The sequence below is a fragment of the Chlorocebus sabaeus genome, chromosome 25 (assembly GCF_047675955.1).
Source record: "Chlorocebus sabaeus isolate Y175 chromosome 25, mChlSab1.0.hap1, whole genome shotgun sequence".
Classification (NCBI taxonomy): domain Eukaryota; kingdom Metazoa; phylum Chordata; class Mammalia; order Primates; family Cercopithecidae; genus Chlorocebus; species Chlorocebus sabaeus.
Genome location: NC_132928.1, coordinates 62,674,145 through 62,700,300, shown reverse-complemented (window position 1 = coordinate 62,700,300; position 26,156 = coordinate 62,674,145). Strand labels below are relative to the sequence as shown.

The window sequence follows — 26,156 nt, the reverse complement described above, 5'->3', positions numbered from 1 at the left end:
CACAAGCCCTACGCCACTCTTCATTCAATAGAATGAAGGTTATTGGCAGTCATTAACCAGAATCAGATTCTAGTTGACATTTGGCTAACTTTTCTGGCTCTTCCCTCGCCTCCATCCCTTCAATGCATTTTTTTTTTTCTGGTTCTTTTTAAAAACAAGACCAGCAGGGGCATCTAGGTAAGCTCAGGGCAGAGCAGACCAAAGCTAGGAGAGAGTGCTGAGCGAAAAGGCAGTGGGGCTGAGGCCTGAAAAACCGCTACTCACTTGTTTTCTGTCTCTCATGTGAAACTATGGAGTTATTTCAGCTGTTCTGGAAACCTGAAGGCACAGGTGTCTGCTGATGATAGAAAGGATGATTCTGCTTTCTTTGGGGTAATCAACCCTACTGATGCATAATCTGAAGCATATCTGATGCATAATTGAGTTTACAAATGAAAATATAGGCACAGCTCAAGTCAAAAGATGTTCCAAAGAAGTAGCCTCCAAATTTATGGCGAAAGTGTGGCTCTGTAATTAATTCCTTTTCTCCCTTCTGCCAGGAGTAAACTTTTCCTTCCTTCTTCCCCAATTCTTTTTCCCTCTTCCTCTGTTTGTAAATCTTAGAAAGAAACAGCAGCAGCCACTCTCAGAGATCAAAGTTTTAGCAGGCAACAAAGACCTCCAAGGAGGCTGTTGCCATGGGAACTCTGGGAGCTGAGGCCCTTTTAATCTTCAAATCTCCTTGGTTAGCAGCACCAGGCTGGGGCTGGCAAAGAGGACGAGAAGGAGGGAGGGGAAGCTTTGGCAACAAGTAGCCTTTCTGAAGAGACTGAACTAAAGTCAGAGGGGTGGGGGGTGGACAGGATTCAAACTGAGGCAGCAGTAACACAGGGGCGGGTGTGGGGACATTTCTGCATAGCCTTAAGACACACACTCCCATCAAACATCCCTAAAGTCAATCGCGAATTCTGAGACGTCTCCTCGCAAGAATTGACGGATTTTATATTAGGTTATTAATGGCTTTTTAATACTAGTGGACGGAGAAGTTTATTTTAAAGCAGAATAACAATTTCAGGCACAGTATTGTAATTTGATCATATATACATATACATATATATATACACACACACACAGACACACACACACACCTGCCCATTCCTTTACCCCTTATCTACGTAATATAACTGTACTTCTGGTTAAATCACAGGAAGGGATAGAAGGAAAACCAGGAGCGTGACAGGAAAACAAAGGCAATTCTGTGGCCTTACATTTGTGGGGAAGAATCAATCCCAAATGAGCGCCTACTCACAAGGACCTGCTGGGAGCATACCTATTTCTGGCCTCCGGGATTAGCATTGCATTTGGACCACAAAGCAGCACAAATGGATGAATTTCCCAAAATGTTAATGTTTGTTATTTGCCTGCCTGACATTCTTCTCTTCATTTGGAAACAAATTGCCAGAGTTTTCTTTAGGAAGTTACTCTTTTTCCTTTTTCCCTTCAGTTCATAGGGTTCAGTTGGGGTTGGTGGTATAGTACAGTCCTCTCACACAAAGGCCACCCCCAACAACAAGACTTTTACTGAAACTATGGGGAAAGAAGCACTTTATCCTCTTGAGATGGAAGGTGCTAAAGACCATGGAAGGGTGGATCTGCTGGGGGCCGTCATCTCTGCCTCATGCAGAGAGATCCTGCCTGAAAATGATGCCAACACAGACAGTGCAGAACCAGGAGATGGAGATAAGGAGACAGAGATTCTTTAACACATAATCTGAAAACCAGGACTCAGCCATGCTTGAAGCTAGGGATACCCCTGGATTTATCTGTTACCTAAATCAAATTATCTGTTACCAGAGTTCCCCTAAGCCAGTTTGAGCCTCTATCCCTTACAATAAAAGAGTTCTGAAAAATACAACAGTTAGCTTTGGATAGTGAGATCTTTAGGAGATACTTTCTTTTATACTTTTCTGTTTTGTTTGAAATTTTTATAATAAGCATGTATCTTTTTTTCTAAAACAGAAACAATATTGAAACAACACAAAACAGCAGTATTTGAGGTATCACCCTCAATACAGAATTAATTCTGCCATCTGTGGATCTTTTAAATAAAGTCAAAATCATAGAAAGTATTCTGAAAAACCATCTTGTTTATCATAATATCACCAACAAGATAACCTGTTCCATATTAAAAGTTCATCAGACAAGGAGTTTCTTATAATTTCCCTCAACCATCCATAGTTTCCAAAAACTGTTATTTACCATCACGAACGTCTTCCTTAGGGTGAATCTAAACACCCCTTCCGTCATATCCTCTTATTCTATTCTTGGGCCACAGGCAGGGGTGTTCATCCAGTCACATTTCCTCCTAGGCCTTTTTCCCCTTTTTCTAATTAAAGGCCTTTAAAAAACAAGTTACCACATAGGACATCAGAAAGAAGGGGTCAAGCCCTCAGATTGTACATCGAAAGACATAAGAACAAGGCAAGCTGCTTTTAGATTTTAAAATAACTTCCCTGTTTGAGCCTTCCTGAAATGGTGAAGTCCTTTGCCTGCCAGCTGGAGATGCCCCAGGGAACTTTATTCCTATCCAAACAGTGGCATGGTTCCAGATTATAAACAGCCTGTCCTTACCATTGATCCTAGACAAATTTCTAATCTTGGATGGCAGATTTCTGGACACTCCCATCTTCTGTGATTGCTGGTATGGCCCTAGGATCCCAAATGACTGTCTAAATATTTCTAAGGTACCTGTCACTGTCATCTTAAAGCACCAAAACACTATATGCATTTCCAACTTCACAATGACTTTACCTTCTGAATCATTAAAAAGACATTAAAGGGTGTTCAGTATAGTTTTCATGTTTAATGTTGAATCAGTGGTTGTTCTCCCATTTCTGTGAATCACATGTCTTTGGATATTTCTGAAACCACTGAAAGAGCCATCCATAGTGATTTGTGGATGGTTCAGATGTATAGAGAGGAAGGAGGGGTGAGTCATGCTCAGTGGGAAGGAATGCAATCTAGACAATAACAACTATGCCTTTGAAGTCAGAGCTTCGGTCAATGGTTATGGGCAGTTTGACTAAGAAATAAAGTGAAATACTAAAGCAAACCTGGAGCAAGTAACAATCATTACCCATGGCTTCAAGCAGTAACCCTATTTTTTTTAACATAGCTTATTCTATAGCTTCTTCATACAGACAGGTCATGTGGTATTGCAGAAGGAGATAAGGTTAGGAATCAAAACACTTCAGTTTGATCGATGACACTTTTTTAACTGGGATATTAGTCATAAAACATAGACATCAATTTTTTCATTTGGAAAATAATACCCGCCCTCCTACCTTACAAGATTATTACAGAACAATTTTATAAACTACAACTTATTTTCAGTGTACATTAGCATTAGTGCTAGATGTAGTAATGGCATCCTCCGGTAGACACACATTGTTGTTTTGGCATGCCACATCTATTCTTCTTTTACATAACAGTGTCTTAATTTACTTAGGTGAATTAATTCTTCTCTGTTTCTTGATAAAGTAACCACGAAGAGCCCCAGCCTCAAAAGGCTAAGCAGGGGACAACTGACCAAACTGGGTCAACAGAAACTTCACCTACCCTGCTTGCTAATAAATGTTCTGACCCTAAGATCTAATCTGATTCCTCTGTTAAGATTTCTTCACTGGTTCCCCTAAGTCTTCAGAATCTAGTCCAAACTTCTTAGTCTTGCATATAAGATACTTCACAATCTTGCTCCGTCAACTTTTTCATCCTCATGTTTCTGAGTATAATGAAGAAACCAAATTCTTCTTAACTTTGCCTCTAATTTATATCTTTAACCCGTCTTTCTTTACTAATTAATCTTCTGTAATTCCAACCTATTTTCTGCTCCCCATTTTGTGATCATCTCCAAGAAAAGCTACAGCAGTTGACTCTTTCAAGCCAACATCAATAGTTTCTTTCTTCACTCTTGAGGGATTAGTCCTCTTAGCCCTGACCTACTGCAAAAGACCACAGTTTATTCCTCCGGGTTCCTTGTGAATGAACATCAATCACCCTGTATGTTCTTATAACCAACCTGTTTCTCCATTTATCTCTGTCATGAGGATTGATTTCCTGGGAGATCATTTTCTTATTCATCAAGGGAGTCACATCAATCATGTTCATCTGCTTTTTAAACCAAGAACTTTAGAATAGAAATAAAGCTCAAAAGTAACTTAACTGAATACCTTTTCCTGTGCATAAGTACCTCCAGAGACATAGAACTCACTTCTGAGAACACTTATTCCATCTTTAGATGTCTCCAGTTGTTAATGTTAGAAGTCTCCAGCTCTTCTTTTACACTGAGATAGACTCCTTTCCTTTGTAACTTCCACTCCTGATTCCATTTTATCTAGCCAGACAGAGTATGTTTCCATTCTGTCTTCTATATAATTTCACTTCAGATATTTGGAGACACTTCTCATGCCCACTGTTCCAAGTCCACTTTTGCTAGACCAAATCCTCCAATCATCCCTCATATAAAATTCAATGACTGAACCAGTGGTTCATGAACATTATAATTAGCAAACTGTGGGTCCCAGTTATCTTCCCACAGAGGTCTTCATCTCCTTAGGAATGAACTCAGAAATCAGCTTGCTCTTCTGGTCTCACATAAAAAGAATACTTAGGCCAGTAGGATGAAATAATCCCAAAATAAGAGATTTTACAACTGTGACAGCATTTTGAAATATTGTATAAAGAGGTGTGAAGACAAAAAAGACTCAGAATTTTGTATTTGGAAAGTAAATACAGTGCTTTATGGACTCAAAAATTTTTTGTAGATTTCAAACTAACCCGTTTAAATAAGTACACAGCTAGTGTTGCCCTAAAAAGTTTCCATGACAAATTTATCATGCTTTGAACATGTCTAATGTTGAACAAAACAGAATGATGTGTTTCTTCCCCACCAAGAGCCCCAGCATGCCTCTATTTCATGGACAGGCTGCTTCTACTGCAACGAGTTTGGATTTGCAGCCTCGGTAAGTTTTCCTTTATGATTCCTTTAGAGTTAATACTGATATTTTTTCTTCATCTTTCCTCCCATAATTGGCGACCACTGTCATCTGAACTTCTGTTTTACTCACTTCTCCGCTGCTGGCTCTTTTTTTCCTTGAGAATAGCATTTTTGCCCAAGTTGCTTTGCATGTTTTGATCCAGAGGACTGCCCTTCATACACTTTAACACATCCTCAGATGACAAAGCTTTCACTCTATTCATTTCCCCATGTTTGCAGAACAACTGGGACCAAATTATTTTAAGTGGTTTTTACCTGGCCTCCTCTTCCTGCACAGGCAATTACTTCTCTGCAAATGGCTGCCCTGGCCAAATAACTATGTTCGCAATTAGCTAATTGTGGGCTCAGTGAGCCACTTGTTCCTTCAAACTTGGCTATTAGAGTTGTGATTAAGCAAAAATGTGTCTTTTTATTCCTTTCTGATTTACAGAGTCACAGCAGATCCCAGATCTGATCTCCCTATGTTCTATTACAATGTCAATATAAGCCTTTTACTTTTTCATTTCCTGCTGAATATCAGTCATATTTCCATTCTTTTACAAGTCACAAGTTACACTTTATATATTGGACCCGAAGACTTTGTTTGAATTAAGTCAACCTTCTAATAAGGCAGACCATTATTACCTTAATCCAATTTACAAAATATAATGAGGCTGGGTGGGCGAGGTGGCTCACACCTATAATCCCAGCACTTTTGGGAGGCCAGGGTGGGCAGATCACTTGAGGACAGGAGTTTGAGACCAGCCTGGCCAACATAGCAAAACCCTGTCTCTACTAAAAACTACAAAAATTAGCAGGGCGTGGTGGTACACGCCTATAGTCCCAGCTACTCAGAGGCATGAGAATCACTTGAACCTGAGAGGCAGAGGTTGCAATGAGCTGAGATTGAGCCACTGCACTTCAGCCTGGGCAACAGAGTGAGACTCTGTCTCAAAAATAAAATCAAATAAAATAATTTTGTAAAGTAAAACAATAAAAAATACAATGTTAAGGCATCAGAATAGTTATTTTGCCAAAGTCACACAATCATGATAAAGACTAAAACTAAAAATCCTTTCTCCCTAGGGAGTGAGTTTCTCTACAATTTTTGCATAGGGTACCAATCAACCTTCAACCTCATTTACTTTTAATAGGAGGCACCCTTACGAATTCCTCCAAATTGCTATCACCTGGTTTCTTGGAAGCTACAAAAATGTAATTTCTTTTGAAAAATGGTTTTAAGTGTATCTCCTGAACTACCTTTTTCCCTATAACTATGCAGTTTCCTTTCTTATTTCTGTATGTTCTAATTTTCTTGTTCAAACGACATTAATAGAGCACAAAATATGTGCTCAATTTTCAGTTTCATACAAAGAGGTCAGCTCCCACTGACATTCCTCCAATCCACAAAAAAGGAAAGTAGCCAAAAGTAATGAGTTTTCATTTATGAGGAGATTAATATTAATAAGGATTAGATGTATTTGCTTTGAGAATAACTTGGACACTTTTAGGTTTCAAGATATCTGGCTTCCAATTAAACACTAGTACATCTCCCAAGCAGCTCTTTTTATTGGGTATCTTTTATTACTGAACTCTCTAGTTTACAGCTATCTTTTCTTATGATTGTTTTAAGTGGAGATAACCCAGTGGGAAAAGATTCCTGATGTCTCCAGAGGTTCTGACACATCAGAATTCTTATCTCTGTGTAATCTCTACCTTGCTTCAAAGGCCTCTAGCATTTTCTTCAAAATTAGCATATAACATGACAAAGAGAGAAATCAAGGTTAAAGGTGAAAGTGGAAAGGGAAAAAAAAAAGGAAGAAAGCAGAAGAAATATTCGGGACAATGATAAAAGGTGGGGGCGGGTGGCTGGTCATAGCTTTCAAGAAGTAAGACATAATAAGTACAGCTACTGCTCATAAACAGCATATTCTAAAAGGGAGTGTGCATGAAAGATAAAACTGTGTATGCAACCTGCTAATGCACACAGGGGTAGAAGTGAGAAGAGGAATAGGATACAATGCAAGTGCAAGCGGTCTAAGATGAAAATGTCACCTGTGGTTTTCACTTACCCAACACCAGCAGTTCCACTGAGTCCTCATTTTTCCCCTCCAGGTCATCTGGGGTGGTGATAATACAGTAATAGAGTCCGCTGTCTCCCCACATAAGCTTTCCAATTTGAAGATCTGCATCTGTTATCACAAAAAGAAGGACTCAGTCCTAAAACTCTGTCCTCTGAAAGAAAAACATTGAACAATGGGGGTTGGGAGGGGAGAACCCTTCTAGGGTATCTGCAGTATTTTCTTTCTTTATCTGGATGGTGGTTGAAAGATGTGTGCTTTGCTTAAAACAAACAAACAAGACCAACAGAACCATAACAAAAACTAGCATCTCTAAGGAAGGACAATTAGAGCCTGCCAGAAACTGGTCTAGTTCTAGTCCAGTTTCAGGAGTAGGAGATGGCTTTGAACCAGGCCTGCAGAGGCCCCTAAGAGCCAGGAAAATGCCAGAATTATTTTGAACTCCTGGAGATAAGCTAAAATCACAGGAGTTCTTCAAAATTCAAATAATCAAATAGATCATATCAGACTCTTGGGACCTTTTGATGTCCAGAGCTTTAGAGAGCAAGAGAAAGGGTGGAATTGATGCAAAGCCACCTGGGGCTTGGGTCAAGCATCTACCTGGCTCTGTTATTTGTATGCATACATCCCTTCTCCCTGCGAAGAGTCTGCTTTCCACATTTGGGAAAGGACCCTAAAGGCTGATGTCAAGGTATAGGTTGTTTGACTGAAGAAGTTTTTCCCCTAAAACATGTTTCAATTCAGCTCTAAAAACAAGCTCCTGAGGCTTGATGCTGGGCTCTGGAAAGACTCTTTCCAAAGTTCATCTGTATGTCTTCGAGAGATTTTACACGATTCACCCTTTTCCCCCTCACCATCCCGCTGAAGCAATGATAGGTCTCTTGATGCTCCCATTTCCAACAAAATAAAAGTCTCGAGGGTCTGAAAGGGTGAGAGGCTAGGATATCACCTTACTGACATAAGGGAAGGGAAGAATGAAACTAACCTCCCTCCCATTCCTAGATTCAAAATAGGGGCATTATTACCATGAACAATCGTGATCTCTCTGCCCCTGTAGAAATCTCCCAGGGTGACAGTCGAGCCCTGTTTTGAAGCTACTACTCGAACAGTCCTCCTGCTGTCTAAACAATCCAAGTAGGGGTCCCATTCCAGGTTTCTCTTGCTGAGAGATTGGGCCCGGGTAGAGGACATGCCCAAGGATTCTCCCATGCGATCCTGGCAGTAGGACTTGAACTTCCACTGCACGACTGCAGGCTGATGGGAGGATGTTGAGAAGTGGCAGCGAAGCACAGTGGGCTGGAAGAGCATGGCCACTTTCTTCTTGTCAGGCACCGTGACCTGAAGGCCTTCGACCATGGCTGCAAAACAGAATAAACATGTCCAAACAGTGTCCATATCCTGGACCTCACCTTCCACCACATGGTCACACCTTTCCACTTCACTTCCCTAACTTGTGTCCCCTCAACCTCATTTTCACAATTACAATTAATGGCATTAATATCCATCTGGTTGCCTTATGCAGAAATACACCCTCTAATATAGTTTGGATTTGTGTCCCTGCCCAAATCTCATGTCAAATTGGAAGAAGGGGCCTGGTGGGAGGTGACTAGATTATGGGGGGCAGGTTTCCCCTGTGCTGTTCTCATGATAGTGAGTTCTCATGAGATCTGATGGTTTAAAAGTGTGTGGCACTTCCACCTTCACTCTCTTTCTCTCCTGCTGCCATGTGAAGAAGGTGCTTGTTTCCCCTTTGCCTTCCACCATGATTGTAAGTTTCCTGAGTCTTCTCAGTCATGCCTCCTGTTAAACCTGTGGAACTGTGAGTCAATTAAACATCCTTTCTTCACAAATTACCCAGCCTCAGACAGTTCTTTATAGCAGTGTGAGAGTGGACCAATACAACCTCATTCCCTATATCCAGTCAGGCATTAAGACATATCAACTTACTCTCTTAACATCTTTAATATTTCATCCCTCCTCTTTAACCCCATTACTATTGCCTTTGCTTAGACTCTCTTCATTTCCTCCTTATAATATTATGATAATCTTTTGGTCTTCCTGCCTTCCATCTGTCAACATCCAGTACACTCTTCTTGCTACAGTTCAGATGATCTTTCTAAACTGATTGTTATGGCTCTCTTTCTTAAGACCTTTCACTCATCCTCCATAGCCCTCAGGATAAAACCCAAAGTCCTTGGCAAGGTACTCCATCATCTAGTTCCTCTTACCTCCTCAGCCTTATCTCTTGCCTCTTGAAACACCTCTCTTTGAGCACCAAGCTCCAAGAGTATCAAACAACTAACAGCTTCCCCAGTGGGATATCCTGTTTCATGCCTCCAGGTCTTTGCACATGATGTCTCCTGTTTCTGGGATGCTTTTCCCTCACAAAGTTGCTTGGGCAACTTTTTTGCATCTTTTAAAACCCAGTTCAAGGGCTTCTTGTATAGCCTTCTCTGACCAATAAGTTTATCACTTCCTCCTTTGTGCTATCAGTACACCCAGCATTTTCTTCTAGACATTTACTCTCACAGTCTTCCAGGTATTTCTTTTCATGCCTGTCAGGCCTGTCAGACTTATCAGGCATGAAAGGTATCTTACCTTGCTGCCCTGGCTTGTGAAGTCCATAGGTACTCAACAAATATTTGATAAATAATGACAATGAAGCCAGGAAGTATCACTTCAGGAGGAAGTGACTTCCCTTCTAGCTGGTGACCCAGCAAAGGGGACACAGATGAAGAGGAAAATAAGTCTTTGAAAGAAATGGAGGATTTCAGATCAAATGCAGTAGACTAAGTTCAAAAGCTTTGAAGGGTAATCAAAAGAAGGAAAAAGGGGGGGGGGGTGTGCTAAAAAGCAGATGAGAAGTTTAAGTGGTAAAAAGATCCAACCTGAGGCTTGGTGACCAAGAAAGAATGAGAAATTTCAGTGAATGAGAGACCAGGGGAGTGTGTGAGAAGCAAAGGTCCCACATGAACTCAATGATAAGATCTAGAAATTCCAAGCAAAGGGAACATAACTTTCTCAGTTGAATCGGAGAGTCAAGAGTTTCTAGCTTGATGTGAGGTTAGAAGCAGAAACAGAATTATGATGAGAGGCAGAAAAAACAAATATGAAGATATGATAAAGAAGTTCCAAACTGAATCCAGGAGACTGCTAAGTCAGCTTCAAGTAGCTTGGGGCAGAGACATGCAATAAAGGACTACTTTCCATGGGGTCCTGCCCTTTATTAGTGCCAGTGTTCACAATGACATCCTGCAAAGCCAACTCACTCCCACAGCTAAAGCATAAACTTATTTATGAATATGCCTCTTTACTGAAGGACTCTTGACAAGGGAAAGATACACATTTGTACTAATATCTTCTGACATCCAGACCTATGTCTCTATTCAGTGAAAGGAACAATGAAAAAGTAGGTCCTGATTCCTGTTGGAGAAAAGGGTTTCTGCATTCTGTAACATCTGGAAGTGAATACAACAGAGTATTTGAGATTCATCAAATCGCAAAGCATTTTGGAACTACCCTGTGCTCAATAGCTACCTACAGAATAAATGAAGAAATGTATGAGCAAGTGAATGGCTATTAATAGGGGAATTTCTAGGACTTTGCAGAGGAAATTAGTTAAATGAGTCAGAAGTATAGTAAAATAGTGTTGGCATCAAATAGGAATGGCTTTGAATCTCATCTGATCATATACTAGTGATGGTTTCTTAAGCAATCGGAGACTCATTTTCCTCACCTATAGAATGAGCATCATAATACTTACTCTCAGAGTTGTTAACAAACGTTCTTTCATTGGGCACCTTCAGAGAGTAGACTCAGTAGAAGAGCACTGTGACCGGTAAAGAGTAGGTCTCAAATGCTAATTCTCCCTCACCTTGCCAACCTTTCCCCTCACCTCCCATCCTGAATCTTGATAACCATCCATCACCACCAGGCTTGATTACATCCAGATTATGCAGATCAGCCCCATCAAAAGGCAAACAATTCCATCTGGAAGCCCACTGAAGAATCCTAGTTCCCATGCTTCCCTTCACCACCACTAAATGTTGATGTGGCTAATTCCTTTCTCCCTCACTTACGTAGCTAGATTAGGAAAATCAATTTCTTTACAGTTTCTCCTTAAATTCTAGCGCGTTTTTTAACCTTGTAATTATTCTTCAAATCCTTAGTTACACCCCAATTTTTCAGGTAACAAAAATGGGAACAAGTGAGGTGAAATGACTTCAATTAACAGTGGTTGAGGCTGGATAACCACTCACAGGCACCATTCCCATACAAGGCTGTGTGCTTGACCACACTTCTCTTCTGCTCCACTGCTATTCTGGCACTGCTTGGGAAATCACATTTCCTAGCCTTTTGTTTTTTCTCCTTTCTGACTTATGTTTTAGGTTCAAGGAGTACATGTGCAGGTCCACTACATGGGTAAATTGTGTGTTGCAGGGGTTTGGTGTACAGACCATTTCGTCACCCAGGTGGGTGCTGTACAAAAGTGTGGTGAGATTTATTTATTTTTTTAGAGAGAAAGTTTGGGGTTTTGTTCATTAGATAATTACTAAGAATAACCTTCCAAGCTCTGTTCTCTGTTAACGAGATTAGCCATTTGAGCAAGCCACTGGCCTCTCTTAATCAATTATTAATAGAGGTTGGTCAATTCTCAGCTTCTATTACATAAACATAAACTCATGCTCCAAAAAAATAAAAATAAAAAATACATTCTCAGAAACATCTGCCTTTTTACAGCATGATACTTAAAGGCATGGATTTTGTAGTCAGTCCTAAGTAAGAATCCAGGCTCTACATGACCTCAAGCAAATTACTCAACTCTGATGAGTTTCAGTTTCCTTGCTGGCAAAACCAGAATAATAGTAACTACCTTACGGAGTTGTTTGAGGGTTAAGTGAGATTGTATCCTAAGTATTTAGAATAATACCTGGTATATAGTGAGCATTCAATAAATGTAGCTGCTAATGTTGCTGAAGCTATCAAGAGCAGTCTGCTGACTTCTGTGAAGTTACAAACCTAGAGCTACGCAAGCAGAGAGATCAAGGTGTGAGATGCCGAGTGTATATAGGGCAAAACCTGCACAAGAATGTGCAGTTCAACAGCGACAGTGCCTGGGTATGCTCCTCACTGCACATCACTTATGCACCTCCTGGAACTCAGAAGTAGAGAGTAACCCTGTGTGTGTGTGCACACATGCATACACACGTGTGTATGTACAGGCACAATGGGACTCTAAGCTAAAGGTAGATCTGGAGAAGACAGGACTAGAAATCCAAGTAAATGTCAGTTTATTGGATCTTTGAGAACCACAGAGTGACGTGTTGGAGATAAAAGTAAAAATGCCAATCCCTCCTTCCGCACCACAGGTTTCAAACTGTAAGATGAATGCCATCCAGTCCCCAAACTGCCCTGACCAAGTTTATCAGGACCCCCATTCCCACTGGAGGGTAGGGTCTAGAAATGCTCTTCTGGCCCTAACCCTGGATCCCTGGTGAGTGCCTAGGTTTCCTATAACCACTGGGCAGCATCTCTTTCTCTCAACTTGTGTTTACCTTATTTGGAGACTGTTTCTCCACCTTGGTATCCTGATTTGCAATCCAGTTGCTCCACTGGGTCTGAACCCTTGCCCTGAACTCTGGCCTGCCTGCCTGGGACCCTAATACCAGCCCCTTCTCCTGAGGGTCCAGTATTGTCTGCTATACTCTTCATGCATGGCTGATCCAAATCTGAACCTGTGATGCTGCTCTCCATCTAACTTCAAAAAATACCTCTCATGGGACCCCCACAGATCAGGCCTCTCAGAGCTGGTAGCTAATTTGGGTGGGGACTAGGATTGCCAGTCCCCTGTGGACACTGAAGTTTGACCTGGAGATACCCTCTCTCTGGCTCCCATTCCCAAGAGTAGGGGAGTATCCTGAGCTGGGGTTCTCTCTCTTAGAGTTTTTGTTTTTCAATTTTCCTACTTGTCAGATGCCAAAAACCAGGTACCAAGAACAAGTACTTCTTATGCTGTAGTCTATACAGGCTAATAAGAATAAGTAACTGTAAGTTTGAATTCCAGCTAAATTAAACATTTTCAGCCTCTTTGTAGTGATAAGCTGTGCATTTGATCTAGGAAATCTCATTTGCTCCCAAGGTTCCAACTACCAGTTATGTCTCACACCCCCAACTCCCTTAAGCCTCATCTGCATATTTAACAAACACTTTAAATTAAACATGTCTAAACCTCATTCATCATCTCCTCTTTTCCCACCCTAGCTCTTTTTTATACTCATCCTTTCTCTATCCCTCGCTCTTTTGCCAAAATACCACTTAACCTATTGCCCTAGATAGAAATCTTAGTTTTGATAATTTCCTCTCTGTCCTGACCACATTCAGTTGGTCGCTAAGTCTAAATATCTCTCCAATTTGATCCTTTTCTCTTCCCACTATCACTCCCTTAAATCAAGTTTCTATTTCTGCTGCTAGATAATAGTTGTAAAATGTTTACTGTGTGTCAGGGATTGTGCTAAGCACTTTTCACATAGTATCCTAATGAATTCTCTCAAAATCCTATAAAGTAGGCATTGTTATTACACCTGTTTTATAGATGAAGAGACTGATTCTCAGAGAATGCTTGTATGTATGTCTCTTGCCTAACATCTCAAGGTTAGCAGGTGACAGCAGTTTGGGTTTGAACCTAGACTGACTGGCTCCAAAGATCTTCACCACCCTTTTACACAGGTCCTCGCCACCACCTGGGTTTGACAATAGCCAACTAAATGGTCTTCCTACTTTCAACCCAATCCACTCTCCATATTTTTCTAGAATACTGTTTTTAAAACACACATCAATCATGTCAGTTCCTGCTTTAAGGCCTCTATCGATTCCCCATTCCCTCCAGGACAAAATTGAAATACCCTTACATGGCATATAAGGTTTTCTCCTTGACATGGTCCCCAGTATGCTCCAGCCATACTGAAATATTTCCCAACCTTTGACCATAAGTATGTTATCCCCTCCTCCTGGGCAAATATCAGGCCATGTAACTGAAGGAGTTCCTGGGAGGCAGACACAGAGAGGCACTGAAAAAGGGTCTTGCCCACACACAAACAAGCACATGCTGGCACAATGGGAAGGCTGGGCCTCCAAGTCCAGGCACTGGTAACACCACATGGGACTTGAGTTTCAAACTCCTATAAAGAAATTTACAGAGGTGCAGAAAGAACCTGTGCTTCATCCTATAGACTAAAGCAGGTATTCTGGAAAACTAGAATAAAAAATGAATAAAAAACCTGAGAGAGGCACCTCAGGGGAGAGAGTAAAAGAGAGGAAAAGAAGTGAAGCAAGGCAAAGAATTATACTGTAGAGAGTACATCTATAAAAATTAGACATTCTAAATCTAAAAAAAAAAAAAATTAAGAAATTAAGAATTCCTCACTGAAAGAAGTACTAGAATTGAAGACCATAGGTGGTTTTCTGCTTTGCAGAGGAGGGAGTCATCATTTTTAGACCACTAGACTATTCTTTTAACTGTTTGGTGCCTTGACCTCCAGGAAAACCACCCTAGACTATCTAATTTTAATTCAACCAAAAACATATTTTGAAACACTACTCTAAGTTCTGGTAAAACAGATTTAAAAGACCAATCCCTCATCTTGAGAAATTCAATGTAAAGTTCATTTCTAACTATAAGGTCCCTGAGGGCAGGGGCCAGGATTTGGTTGACTTTGTATCCCTAGCATACAGCAAAGGCAAAGAATATAGGTGAAGCTAAAAAATGTGGAATGCATCAATGAATGAATGAAAACCGAACCTGTGAGTCTGAGGGGCCTTTCTTAGCAGGTGGTCCCCAGCTCAGAGAATGGATTCTGGCCAATAACTAGGAAAGTTGCCTAAAGGTAGAATGAAGAGTGACAGCTCAGAGCAGCAGCCCCCATCTCAGCTAATCTCCAGGTATAGGTGTCTTGTCACCAGGCTAGGGAAGATCAGCTTCAAGTGCAGACAGTGTCTCGCTGCATGTGCAAAAAAAGGCCCTGCCCCAATTCTCACGTAAAGAAAAAGATTCTATATATGATGAACTGTGTTCTTGCAAGAATAACAAACACAGACTCTAAGGCAATGCTATTCTTATTTTTAGCACTTTCAGTTTTTTCAAAGCAAGTTCCTTTCCCCCACTAGTTGTAAGCTATTCCTGCCAGCATCTTTGGGAGGCAGCCCTATAAGCACAGCCCCATTTTAGAGAAACAAAGATTGCTGCTAAAGGTCATGGAAAAATATCATCATTAGAGACAGGCATCTTTAGAAATACTGTATAATGCTCACCACCCCTTAACTCTTTTGAGTACCAAAAGCAGGATTTGACCTCAGAAGTGCCCATTCCTCGGCGTATCTTGGCCTTCAGATTCTTTCTTCATTCAGTATGACAATATAGTTTGAGTATCCCTTATCTGAAATGCTTGGGACCAGTAGTGTTTCAGATTTCAGGTTTTTTTTGGATTTTGCAATATTTGCATATACATGAAGAGACATGTTTCATATGTAGTTTATACACACAACCTGAGGGTAATTTTATATAATATTTTAAATAATTTTGTATATGAAACAAAGTTTGTGTACACTGAACAACCAAAAAACCAATGTATCAGGTATAGAATTTTCCACTTTTGGCATTACATAGGCACTCATAAAGTTTCAGATTTTGGAGCATTTTGGATTTCAAATTTTCAGATTAGCAATGTCCAACCTGTACAAATCTTTCTTTGCCTGCCTTCAAGTTAGGTATTCTTTTTTTTTTTTTTTTTTTGACAGGGTCTCTCTCTGTCACCCGGGTTGGAGTGCAGTGGCACCATTGTGGCTCATTGCAACCTCCGTCTCCTGGTTTCAAGCAATTCTCCTGCCTCAGCCTCCTGAGTGGCTGGGATTACAGGCATGTGCCACCATGCCCAGATAATTTTTTTGTTTTTTTGGTTTTTTTAGTAGAGGCGGGGTTTCACCATGCTGGCCAAGCTGGTCAAGTTAGGTATTCTTTAAGAAATTTCTCTTTTGTTTTTACAGTTTTAACACGTCCCAATTTCCTAAAATACTTTTTAGGAACAACTAATGGGCAGGTTTTTTAAGTGTAGGAGATGAATAGGGGGGATGAGTAAACACCTCCTCTGGGTTTGGTCATAATTCAGACAAGGAAAGAAAGCTTGTTCAGCCCTTAGTAGTACTGTCAGGATGAGAATAAAACATTTTGGGAAATATTTAAAGACAAGGCTAAAAGTATAAAGACAAAGAAAATGCAGCTTGAATCTTTTTTTCTTCTTGAAATAGGAACTATTCATCGCCTTGATAAACTTGTGTTAAAAAAAAACCTAAAAAACTAAAATAAAAAGGCTTTACCAAGAATAGTAGACACTGCCTTGGAATCTGCCTATTTTCTGAGTCTCATTCTCCAGCTTTCCCATTGATTCTGTGAGTTAATCAACTTCTTTCCAATAAAGTCCTTTCCTGCTTAATTTGGCCAGAATCAGTTTCTCGTTTGTTACCATGATATACCTGATTGCTCAATCCACTTTAGGAGTAGGGTAACCAGATGTACCATCTTGAAATTTTTAAAAACATGATAGTGTTGTCATATGTTTTCCCCCAAAGAGTCTCAAAAGCAGCAATGTGTCACTCTTTTCCAAAGGGCCATGGTAAATACCAGTGCTGCCACTGCCCAGGTGGATTTTTGCTCACGGCATAGTTATTATTTGCTGCCAATAACTCTGGTGTCTGTTTACACAAATCTTGCTATTCATCAAGCATATTTTCTCCAAATGTGCCATCCTTTCTTGTTCTCTGCCACCACTGTGTAGGTAAAAGCTAGAAACATTTTCTTTCTGTCTCATTTGCCTCATCTTCCACAGATCTGAAATGAATTCATGGGTGATGTCTACTGGCTTACATGCTGTTCCAATGGGACAAAGCAGTGCTAAAAGAGGTCAGGCTTTACCCTGCAATGTGGAGGTACTTTGAAAACTGTCTTGGTTTCCAAGTGGGTCAGACTTCTGGGGTGGAACAGCCATTTAGACAGGAAAAAACTCCTCTAACAAAGCTCTTATCAGCCTTTACCAACTTGTTATCCGTATCTCCTGTGTAGATCTCTTTCCTAAGCTCCAGAATCAAATATACAACTTCACTGTCCATCAAGATGTTACGCAAGCACCTCAAACTCATCCATCTGTAGATAGAGACACCAACTATCTCCTTCTTCCTTTCAGTAATAGAAATTTCCAGGTTTAATTTGGCCAGCCAAGTAGTATATATTTCCTAGCCTCTCTTTTAGCTAAGTGTGGCCACGTGACTAGGTTCAAGACAAAGGTATGTTAGAAGTGATGTGTGTAACGTCTGGGCCACCTCTCTCAAAACAAGTGGCTTGCCCTGGAACTCTGCTTTTCCTGCCCCTTCCTGCTGAGGAATGGCTATGAGCAGTCTCGGAAGCTGCATGTTGGAAATGGTAGACTTATCCCCACAGATTTGGACTCTTACAGGAGGGAGAAATACACTCTTTTGTGTGGGTTACAATATTTTAGGATCTCTTAGTTATAACAGCTTAGGCTATACTTCAAATGGGAAGGAAGGAAGGTAGGAAGGTAGAAAGGGAGGGGGAAGGGAGGTTCACTTCTTCCTTCCTTAACATATTTCTCCTGGCTGGATGCTGTGGCTCACGCCTAAAATCCCAGCACTTAAGGAGGCCGAGGTAGGCAGATTATTTCAGGACAGGAGTTCAATACCAGCCTGGCCAACATGGCGAAACCCTGTCTCTACTAAAAATACAAAAATTAGCCGGGCATGGTGATGTGTGCCTATAGTCCCAGCTTCTTGGGAGGACGAGGTACAAGAACTGCTTGACCTGGGAGGCAGAGGCTGCAGTGAGCTGAGATGGTGCCACTGCACTCCAGCCTGGGCAATAGAGTGGGACTCTGTCTCAAAACAAAACAAAACAAATTTCTCCTCTTGTGTTAGTTCATGTTGATGAATGGCATCTCCAGTAGTCCCCAGCCAGAAACTTGGAGGCACTTTGACACTCTCTCCCCTTCAACCACCACATCCATCCAAGCCAGTCCTATGTCCTCCACCTCTGGTCACTCTGTCCACTTCTCTCATCCTTCTCTCATGAGAGTTGAGGATCTCATCGTGTCTTGCCATGCTTTCTGCAAGTGTCCCCTAGTTGATTTCTGCTACAAGCCTTGTCCACATCTAATCTACTCTCCATACTGAGGTCCACGTGATATTTCTAAAACGCACATCTGATTGTGCCACTCTCTTACTCTGACTCTTAAAAGATTCCCTCTAGCCTTCAGGAGCACAAAAACTCCTCTGAGATGGGGCCACTACCTTCCATTCTTCCTACAGTACTAAATACTCTAACCATACTAAAGCATTTGAGTTTTCAGAAAACACCATGCCCTCCCTTCTTGGCCTTTGCACAGGCTATTCCCTTTGCAGATTCCCCTTCCCCCATGCCACTCTTCTCTGGCCAACTCCTACTCATCCTTCAAGACTTGCTCAGCTATCACTGCCTCTAGAAGCTTCTTCCTGTTCTTAGAGCAGTCACAGTACCCCAAAGAATCACATCACTTTCCCTGAGAATTTCTTATTTAGCCATCTATCCCCCCAACTAATAACAAGCTCCCTCTGCAGACTTCTAAAGACTGATACATGGTGAGTACTCCATACATGTGTTGAATAATTTAACCCAGTAGACAGATTATAGTATTTATTCCCAGTGATTTGTTTCTTCCCCATCCTTGCGTTGGTCCCTGTGGGCAGAGTATACTTACCACCCCGTAGACTATAAGCTTGGCCACATGACTTGTTGGGTCAATGGGTTGTGAGCAGATGTGCCATAGATATGGCCAAGCAGAAGCTTTAAAGGGATCTGTATGGTTTGGCTCTGCCCTTGCCCTGACCCCCTTGAGCATTTGCCCTCCACTGTGAGAACAAAATGCTCAGATAGTGGTTGCTCCTTCATCCTGGGTCTTGGAGTAAGAAGAGAATTGGAATTGAGCTAAGTCCACCAAACCTAGCCAATCCATAACTACCCACAGCTGACTGCAGGTCTCATATAATATGAGCAAGAACTAAGTGTATATTGTGAGCTATTGAGATTTGGGTGCTGCTTGTTTCTGCATCAAAATACTGACAAATACATCCACTTTGGGTTCATAATAAGTATTGAGGGCCTGCTGTGTGCCAAATATTGTGCTAGAAGTTTTATATAACTTCATTTTAATTATCACAACAATCCTATAAGGTAGGTTAGCTTTCCATTTTAAAGCCAAAAAATAAAAATAAAAAAATAAAAAATAAAATCCTAAGCTGGCATTCAAATCCAGGTCAGTTTGAGCCTTACTACCCCCCCTACACACTGCCTCCTGGTGAGCCAAGGGCATGGAAGGAGTGAGGATGCAGGGCCTCAGCTGAATGCAAGGGCCCTACTCCTAATTCAGCGCCACTTTCTGTAGGGTTCCACATGCTGAAGGAGAACAGAGGAAGCAGCATGTTCTTCTGAGTTCTTCCTTGTTCCTTGGCCTGTAAATAACTCTAGTCACCCAAAACACCTTATTTCATTTTCAGAGAGCCAAAAACTATCTTGAAGACTGAGACTTTAAGTATGCATATGCTATAGCTACATCCTGTGTGGCTCCTGAGAGCACAGCAGCAGCCCCTAGTCCCAGATGGGCTCTGATGTGCCATCAGTTTCTGCTCTGTCACTGGGGCACATCCTCTGCTCTCATGTGCCTTGCTGGAGTCCTCTTCATTTGCTCCTTTCCCACTAGATCTCAGGATTTCATTATGAAAAACTAACTGCCATTGTTTCTCACTTTTCTTGCACTACTTCCCTGAGTTCTATGAACTCTGTGCCTCAATATCCAATGCCCCATAATAGACACCACGTATGTTCTCCTAAATCAGGAGTTATAGTTTGACCTACCTTAACCAGAAAAGAATGTTTCCCTGAATTCAGGCACTTCAAATAACCAAGTCATATTAAGGCAGTGACATTATTTCTTATTCTTTTAACCAATAAGGTATCATGGATTTGGACAAGTCATCTATTTCCTCTGAGCCTTGGTCTTCTTAAGTATCGGTAGGCAACACCAGCCTTACTTACTTAGCAAGATCAAATGGGATAATGTCTATAAAAGCCATTTAACACATAGAAAAGCATCATAGCATGTAAATAAGTGAGAACAACATTGGGAAAAAGAAGGCATAAGAGTTAAAATAGTTGGAAGGGCTGAACAGGTGAGTCCTAGAACAAAAATTTGGCACTAGAAGGGACATTCTAGGACCAGGTTGGCTGGAGTAAGATTCATCCCATCTGGTCCAAAGTACTTGCCTCACTTTACCAGTTCCCAATACGACCACATTTAATTGCTCAGAGTAGAACCTGTCCTGTCTAGCAAGAGCTCCATTTGTTCTTCTGAAAATTCGAGCAAGAGCTCTTCCTTTCTACCTGGTGTTTTTCATTCCAATCATTAATGGTCTGGGAAAGTCTGAAAAGAAAAAAAAGAAAACTGGGTTTCCCTTGATGGCTCTTCCTGGGTAAATTATAAAGGGAATTATGTACCTGTTACTCTTTAGCTTTCATTTATAACTCATCAAATTTTAATGGGGAAAATTTCAGAACTCTAGAATCTTAGAGCTGAAGTTAACTTTAAAAATCAACTTGCTCAATATTTAAGACCAAGATCCAAACCCATGGTTATACAGTGATTTATGGAGGAGGTGGGACTAGAACCTAATCCTCAGCTCCCAGGTCAGGGCTCTTTCCACTAACCGTGTCCTGATACTAATACTACTAACACTGAACTAAGCACTAGGTACTTGCACTGTGGTGCGAGTAGTGCAAGACTACTCACACTGATACTCAAGTTTATATAAACTAGCCACCCAGAATATTCCTATGTCTAAAATGTAAAGAGTGATGAGGATATTGAAACAACTTCCCTCTCCTAGTCCAGAGAGAAGCATCCAGGCTGGGGGATGATGCCGAGTTGGCAGAGCTGTGCTAAAGTGAAGAAAGAAGATGAATGAGGTAAGTTCCATGGAGAAAAGTAGAACAGAGGAGGAAGAGAAATTGGAAGGTATACAGGACAGGAAAAGAGATAATGGAAGTTGAGGTGTCAGCAGTCTCTAAAAGTGATTCTTCTTTCTCCAGGGCTAATAACAACATTTTAACTCTCTACACCCAAGCCTATCCTTCGGTCACCAGGTGTCTACCTGAACATGAAACCAGACCAAGTAATGATCATTCCCTGATACCTCCCTTCCCACTGCAGGCTGGGTCGGGGGTCCCTTCAAGGCACTCCAGAGTGCAGATCTTTACCATTGCTTTCACATAATGCTACTCCATAACTGGTGTCTCCATCACCAGACTGAGTACCTTAAAGGCAAAGGCTATGACTTATTCATCTTATTAACCCCAGCATAATTTCTGGGACATAGGAGTAACTCACTCACTGACTATTCATGAACAAATATCTTAACACAGCTATCACGTTTCCTGGAAATTTGTTTCAGAGCTGCTGCACCACTCCTGGTTTGGGTTGAGTGTGCTTCCTCCATGCTCTCACAGCAGGGGTATGGCTCTCATCAAAGGACCTTTAACGACCATAACAAAATGACTGGAAAACTTGGTTTTTGGTTTTTGTTTTGAGACAAGGTCTCACTCTGTTACCCAGGCTGGAGTACAGCGGCACAATCTCAGCTCACTGCGGCCTCTACTTCACAGGCTCAAGCAATCCTCCCACTCAGCCCCCTGGGTAGCTGGGACTACAGGTGCAAGCCTGTAATTGGCTATTTTTTTTTTTTTGTATTTTTTGTAGAGATGAGGTTTCACCATGTTGTCCAGGCTGGTCTCAAACTCCTGGGCTCAAAGAGACCCGCCTGCCTCAGCTTCCCAAAGTGCTAGGATTATAGGCATGAACAACTGCACCTGGATGAAATCCTATTCGAATCACTGACTAGACTGACAACTCTTTGAGGGCAAGGACTAAGTCTTTTAGTGCCTCATTTTCAGTACTTATTATAATCCTTAGAAATCACACGAATTTAATATGTGCTTGTATAATAGACAAACAAATGAAACCAAAATAAATGCTAAGCCAGGGCCAGGCATGGGGCTCACATCTGTAATCCCAGCACTTTGGAAGGGCAAGGCAGGCATACTACCTGGGGTGGGGAGTTTGAGACCCACGTGGCCAACATGGTGAAACTCTGTCTCTACTAAAAATACAAAAATTAGCCAGATGTGGTGGCACGTGCCTGTAATCCCAGCAACTTGGGAGGCTGAGGCTCGAGAATTGCTTAAACACAGGAGATGGAGGTTGCAGTGAGCCGAGATGGTGCCAAAGCACTATGGCCTGGGTGACAGAGTGAGACTCTGAGTCTCAAAAAAAAAAAAAAAAAAAAGAAAAGAAAAGAAAAGGAAAAGAAATGCTAATCCATCAAGCAATCTCTATTACAGAGATAGCCAAAGAAGCCTCCAGGAAAACACACCGCTTGCTCCAGGAGTGTGTTCCCAGAGTGTCGACACAGCTCCAGCGTTTCTCACAGCCTCTGCTGCCAGGAAAGGATGAAACGCCACCCATATTCAGGAACAAAGACAGAGTGAACCCTCCTTCAAGTCTTATTGCTAGATGGCACCTGTTGCTAAAATAGCAGCTGGTAAGCATTTTGTTTTGTTCAAAATAACAACAACAGCAGCAGCAATAGCAAAACCAATATATTTCAGGAAGCAACATCACAATGACAATAAGGAATCATGAGGCTAAATATATAACAGGAAGAAACACAGAATTTTAGCAATGAAAGACAAGGAAGGAGCTGCTAGAGCCTGGAGGAAAAAACTGAAGTGTTGATTAGAAATTGCTCAGCTTGCATTAAAAAAGAGAAACAGGAGAGGGGAGCGGAGGAGAAATAGAGAGGGAGTGGGAGAGAGATGATGGGGAGAGAAAGGGAGGGAGAAGAAGAATGAATGTGTTTTTTTTTCCTGGCTCTCTGTCTCATTTTTAATCTGTCCTTCCCTGTCTCCCTTCCTTTCTACCACCCCCTCAAAAGAGAATTCATTGATTGGGCTGGACTAAAATTTCTCACCTTTCCTCTCATGGTTCTCTGCGAAGAAGGAGTCTGAATTCATCTCCTCCTTGTCTGCTTCTGTCTCCTCCCTCCCCTCCCCAGCCGCCATTGTTTGCTCCTTTACTTTGCTGAGGCTGAGAAGCAGCTTGTCTGTCCACACCTCTGACAGCAGTGATGGGATGAGGGGAAAGCAGGAGCAGGGAGCAGAGGATGATCAATGGGATCCCAGGAGTCAGCCTCACTTTCACAGCAAAGAATACCCAGCCATCTGACAGCTGAGCTGGTCCTGATAACTAACCTGTTGCCTGATTCCAAGCAGAACAGCCTCTCCAGGTGCAGGTGGCAGAAGGCACAGACAAAGCATCACCTCCCTCAAAACAAAAATAAAACAAAAAGCCCTCCAGCAAAAAGCCTGGACAGGCAGCTTAGGAAAGGGCAAATGAGACTGGTCTGGGGTTCGGGAGAACTGGGATCTAGTCCCTAATCAATCATGAACGTGCTATGTGCATACTGCCTCTATAGGACTCCATCTGTATAAACTGAGAGGGCTGAACTACAGTTCCTGTAGTCCCCTCCAGTGATATGATTCCATTTCATAAAAAGCTGTGAGCCATCTAAAGAGAGCTCTATGTTTCCCTTCTTCTGTCACTCCCTGCAAACCCCCAGAGTACTTCTTTTAGGCAGATCCCAGTGTGTCTGTAAGAGCACCTCTGACTCAGGGACCCCTCCCCAGATGCCTGGCTGACTTCAGGGCTGTTGTGATACAGGCTCAAGGACTAAGTGCCCTGAGAATATTGACAACTGAGAGTAGAGGCAGATTAAGGATGTGAAGAATCAGTGAGGGTGGCAGTGGAAGGCACCGGGAGGCCAGGGGAGCAGGGAGGCATGGATCAGCCAAACCCTGAAATTAGAGATGATTCATATTTGAATAACGTGGGAGGGATGAACTCAAAGCAGCCAAAAGAAGAGGCTAACTCTGCTAAGGGTGCCTCCCCCAGCCTAAACCCAGCAGTGGGGCAAGGGCAATGTTAGGGGCATTTCATTTGAAATGGGAAAAATATTTAGGCAACGAAGAATCTTATTGGGAAGCTAAGGGAAATGCGGTATTTGCCTTTTCTTGCTAAACGTATTTTACCCTCTTTCCATGACTTGTTTTAGCTATTTTAAGATTGTTCCCCTTTGCCTAGTGCCTTGATTTTGGTGGTGATCCTAGAGGGGACAAAACTTCTCATGTGGTGCTATTTTCCCTTTTCTCTCCTGCCTTCCATCCCCATCCTGTCCTCACCTTTCTGACCCCTTGTTCTGTTTCTTCCATCATTATGCCTCCACCTTGATTTGAATGGTTGCCTCTGACCCAGTCCAAACTATCCAGACCTTCCTCACCTCCATCCCACTCCCTTCAGCAGGGCTGCTTTGTGAATCTCTCAGGGATGGCCACCCCCAAGGTTCTGTATCCCTAAGGGAATTGGAATCCTCATGTGGGGAAATGGGTTAAGAATAAGAGCATCTCCTGACCCCAAGAGAATGGGGAGAAAGTTCATCAAAAAGAAGGGGAGGACACAGAGGACCCAGCTAGACCAGTGATTCTGGTGCTGGGGAGAAGCCCAATGTCTCTAAATCTCTCTGCAAATTATCTTTTAGGGAGTGGGAAGTGCACCTATTAGAAAGGCTCTTCTGCTTTCTAATTATCATTTGGGACCACTCCCCAAATGATACCAAGTGAGAGAGAGCCAGGCCCTAACCTCTACAACCAGTGAAGGTTCCATCCCCATCTCCTTCCCAACCTCCAGTTCCTTGCACCCTCCAGAGAGCCATAGAGAGAATGCCCTGGGTCCCCCTCCTTCTCTAGGGAAAAAATTAAGGAGGCAGTCCTCCAGCCCCCACCTCCAGAAAACCAGTTCATTTAATTAATCAGTTCCCTCTGAGCTTCCTTGATTCCAGCCAGGCTTTTCTCAGGACTCACAGCATTACAAACTCAGGATAAGACCGAAGGAGAACCGTTTTATGGAGGGGAAATGCACATTCGAAAGAACAACCTCAGCGCCAATGAGTCAAACACCTGCATCTAGATGCGTCTCACTTGTCATTGGGTTTCTCCCCCGCCGCCCCCATCATTCTCTCTCTCTTTCACACAAACACACACACACACACACACACACACACACACACACGCTGCCCCCTCCCCCACTTTCCATCAGACCGCTAAGCAGCTTTAAACATGGTCAGTAAGGAGGAAAACGGGGGGTGGGGGCGCGGTGAGAACAGAAACACTACAGGAATATACAAAGTTATTCGCTTCTGCAGAAAAGGACTCTTACCTGTTAGCCAGAAGAGAGAAATCCACCTCAGCAAGACCCTGTCCATCTTCCCCAACTTCCCATCCGAATTACGGAGTGAGGAAAGTGGGAAACGGCTGGAACAGAAGGATTGCTGTCACCCCGCGGCAGCGGGCGGCGGCGGAGCGGCGGACACCAGGCGTCTCCGGGCGCAGCGCCCGCCGGGCCGGCCGCGCAGGCGGGGCCGGGGGCTGTATCGCGCCGCCGGCGGAGCGCGCGCTGCCGCAGGCTTCCGGGGTCCGCGCGGCGCTCGGCGGCGCATCCGCACGCCCAGGCAGCGCGGCGCGGGGCTAGCGTCTCCCCGCCGCAGAGCCCGCCGCGCGGGGGAGCTCGGCCGCCGCACCGCCTCCCGCGCCTCCGCCCCGCCGCCCGCTGCCCCGACTGCCAAAGTTTCTCTGTCACGTGCTGGCCCCCGGCGGCCCAGAGGTCAGCGTGGAGTGATTGAGGCCACGCAGGGAGAAGGGGCCGCTGGGCTGCAGGCAGCGAGAGGCGCGGGGGAGGCCGCCCCGCGGGCCGCGCCGAGCGGGGAGCGACCATCGCGGCTTCTCCCAGGGACGCCCGCGCTCGGGAACCCGGGCGAGAACGCGGGCTGGGGACTCGAGCAGTGGCTGCAGGCTGCCACAGCCA

The 26,156-nt window shown here is 42.9% G+C and overlaps 1 protein-coding gene across 4 annotated transcripts in view; it reads right to left on the bottom strand.

Moving 5' to 3' along the window:
- The window catches only part of ILDR2 (immunoglobulin like domain containing receptor 2), a 61,639-nt gene extending 35,922 nt beyond the window's left edge, over positions 1 to 25,717 (bottom strand). For all 4 annotated transcript variants that reach the window (XM_007989675.3, XM_073011823.1, XM_073011822.1 and 1 more), the window contains exons 1-3: positions 25,512 to 25,717; positions 8,121 to 8,453; positions 7,087 to 7,206 (exon numbers count right to left, since the gene is read on the bottom strand). In XM_007989675.3, coding sequence (XP_007987866.1) covers positions 7,087 to 7,206; positions 8,121 to 8,453; positions 25,512 to 25,557 — 499 coding nt within the window. In that variant the 5' untranslated portion in view covers positions 25,558 to 25,717. The remainder of the gene's footprint in view (positions 1 to 7,086; positions 7,207 to 8,120; positions 8,454 to 25,511) is intronic.
- Between the last annotated feature and the right edge of the window lie 439 nt (positions 25,718 to 26,156).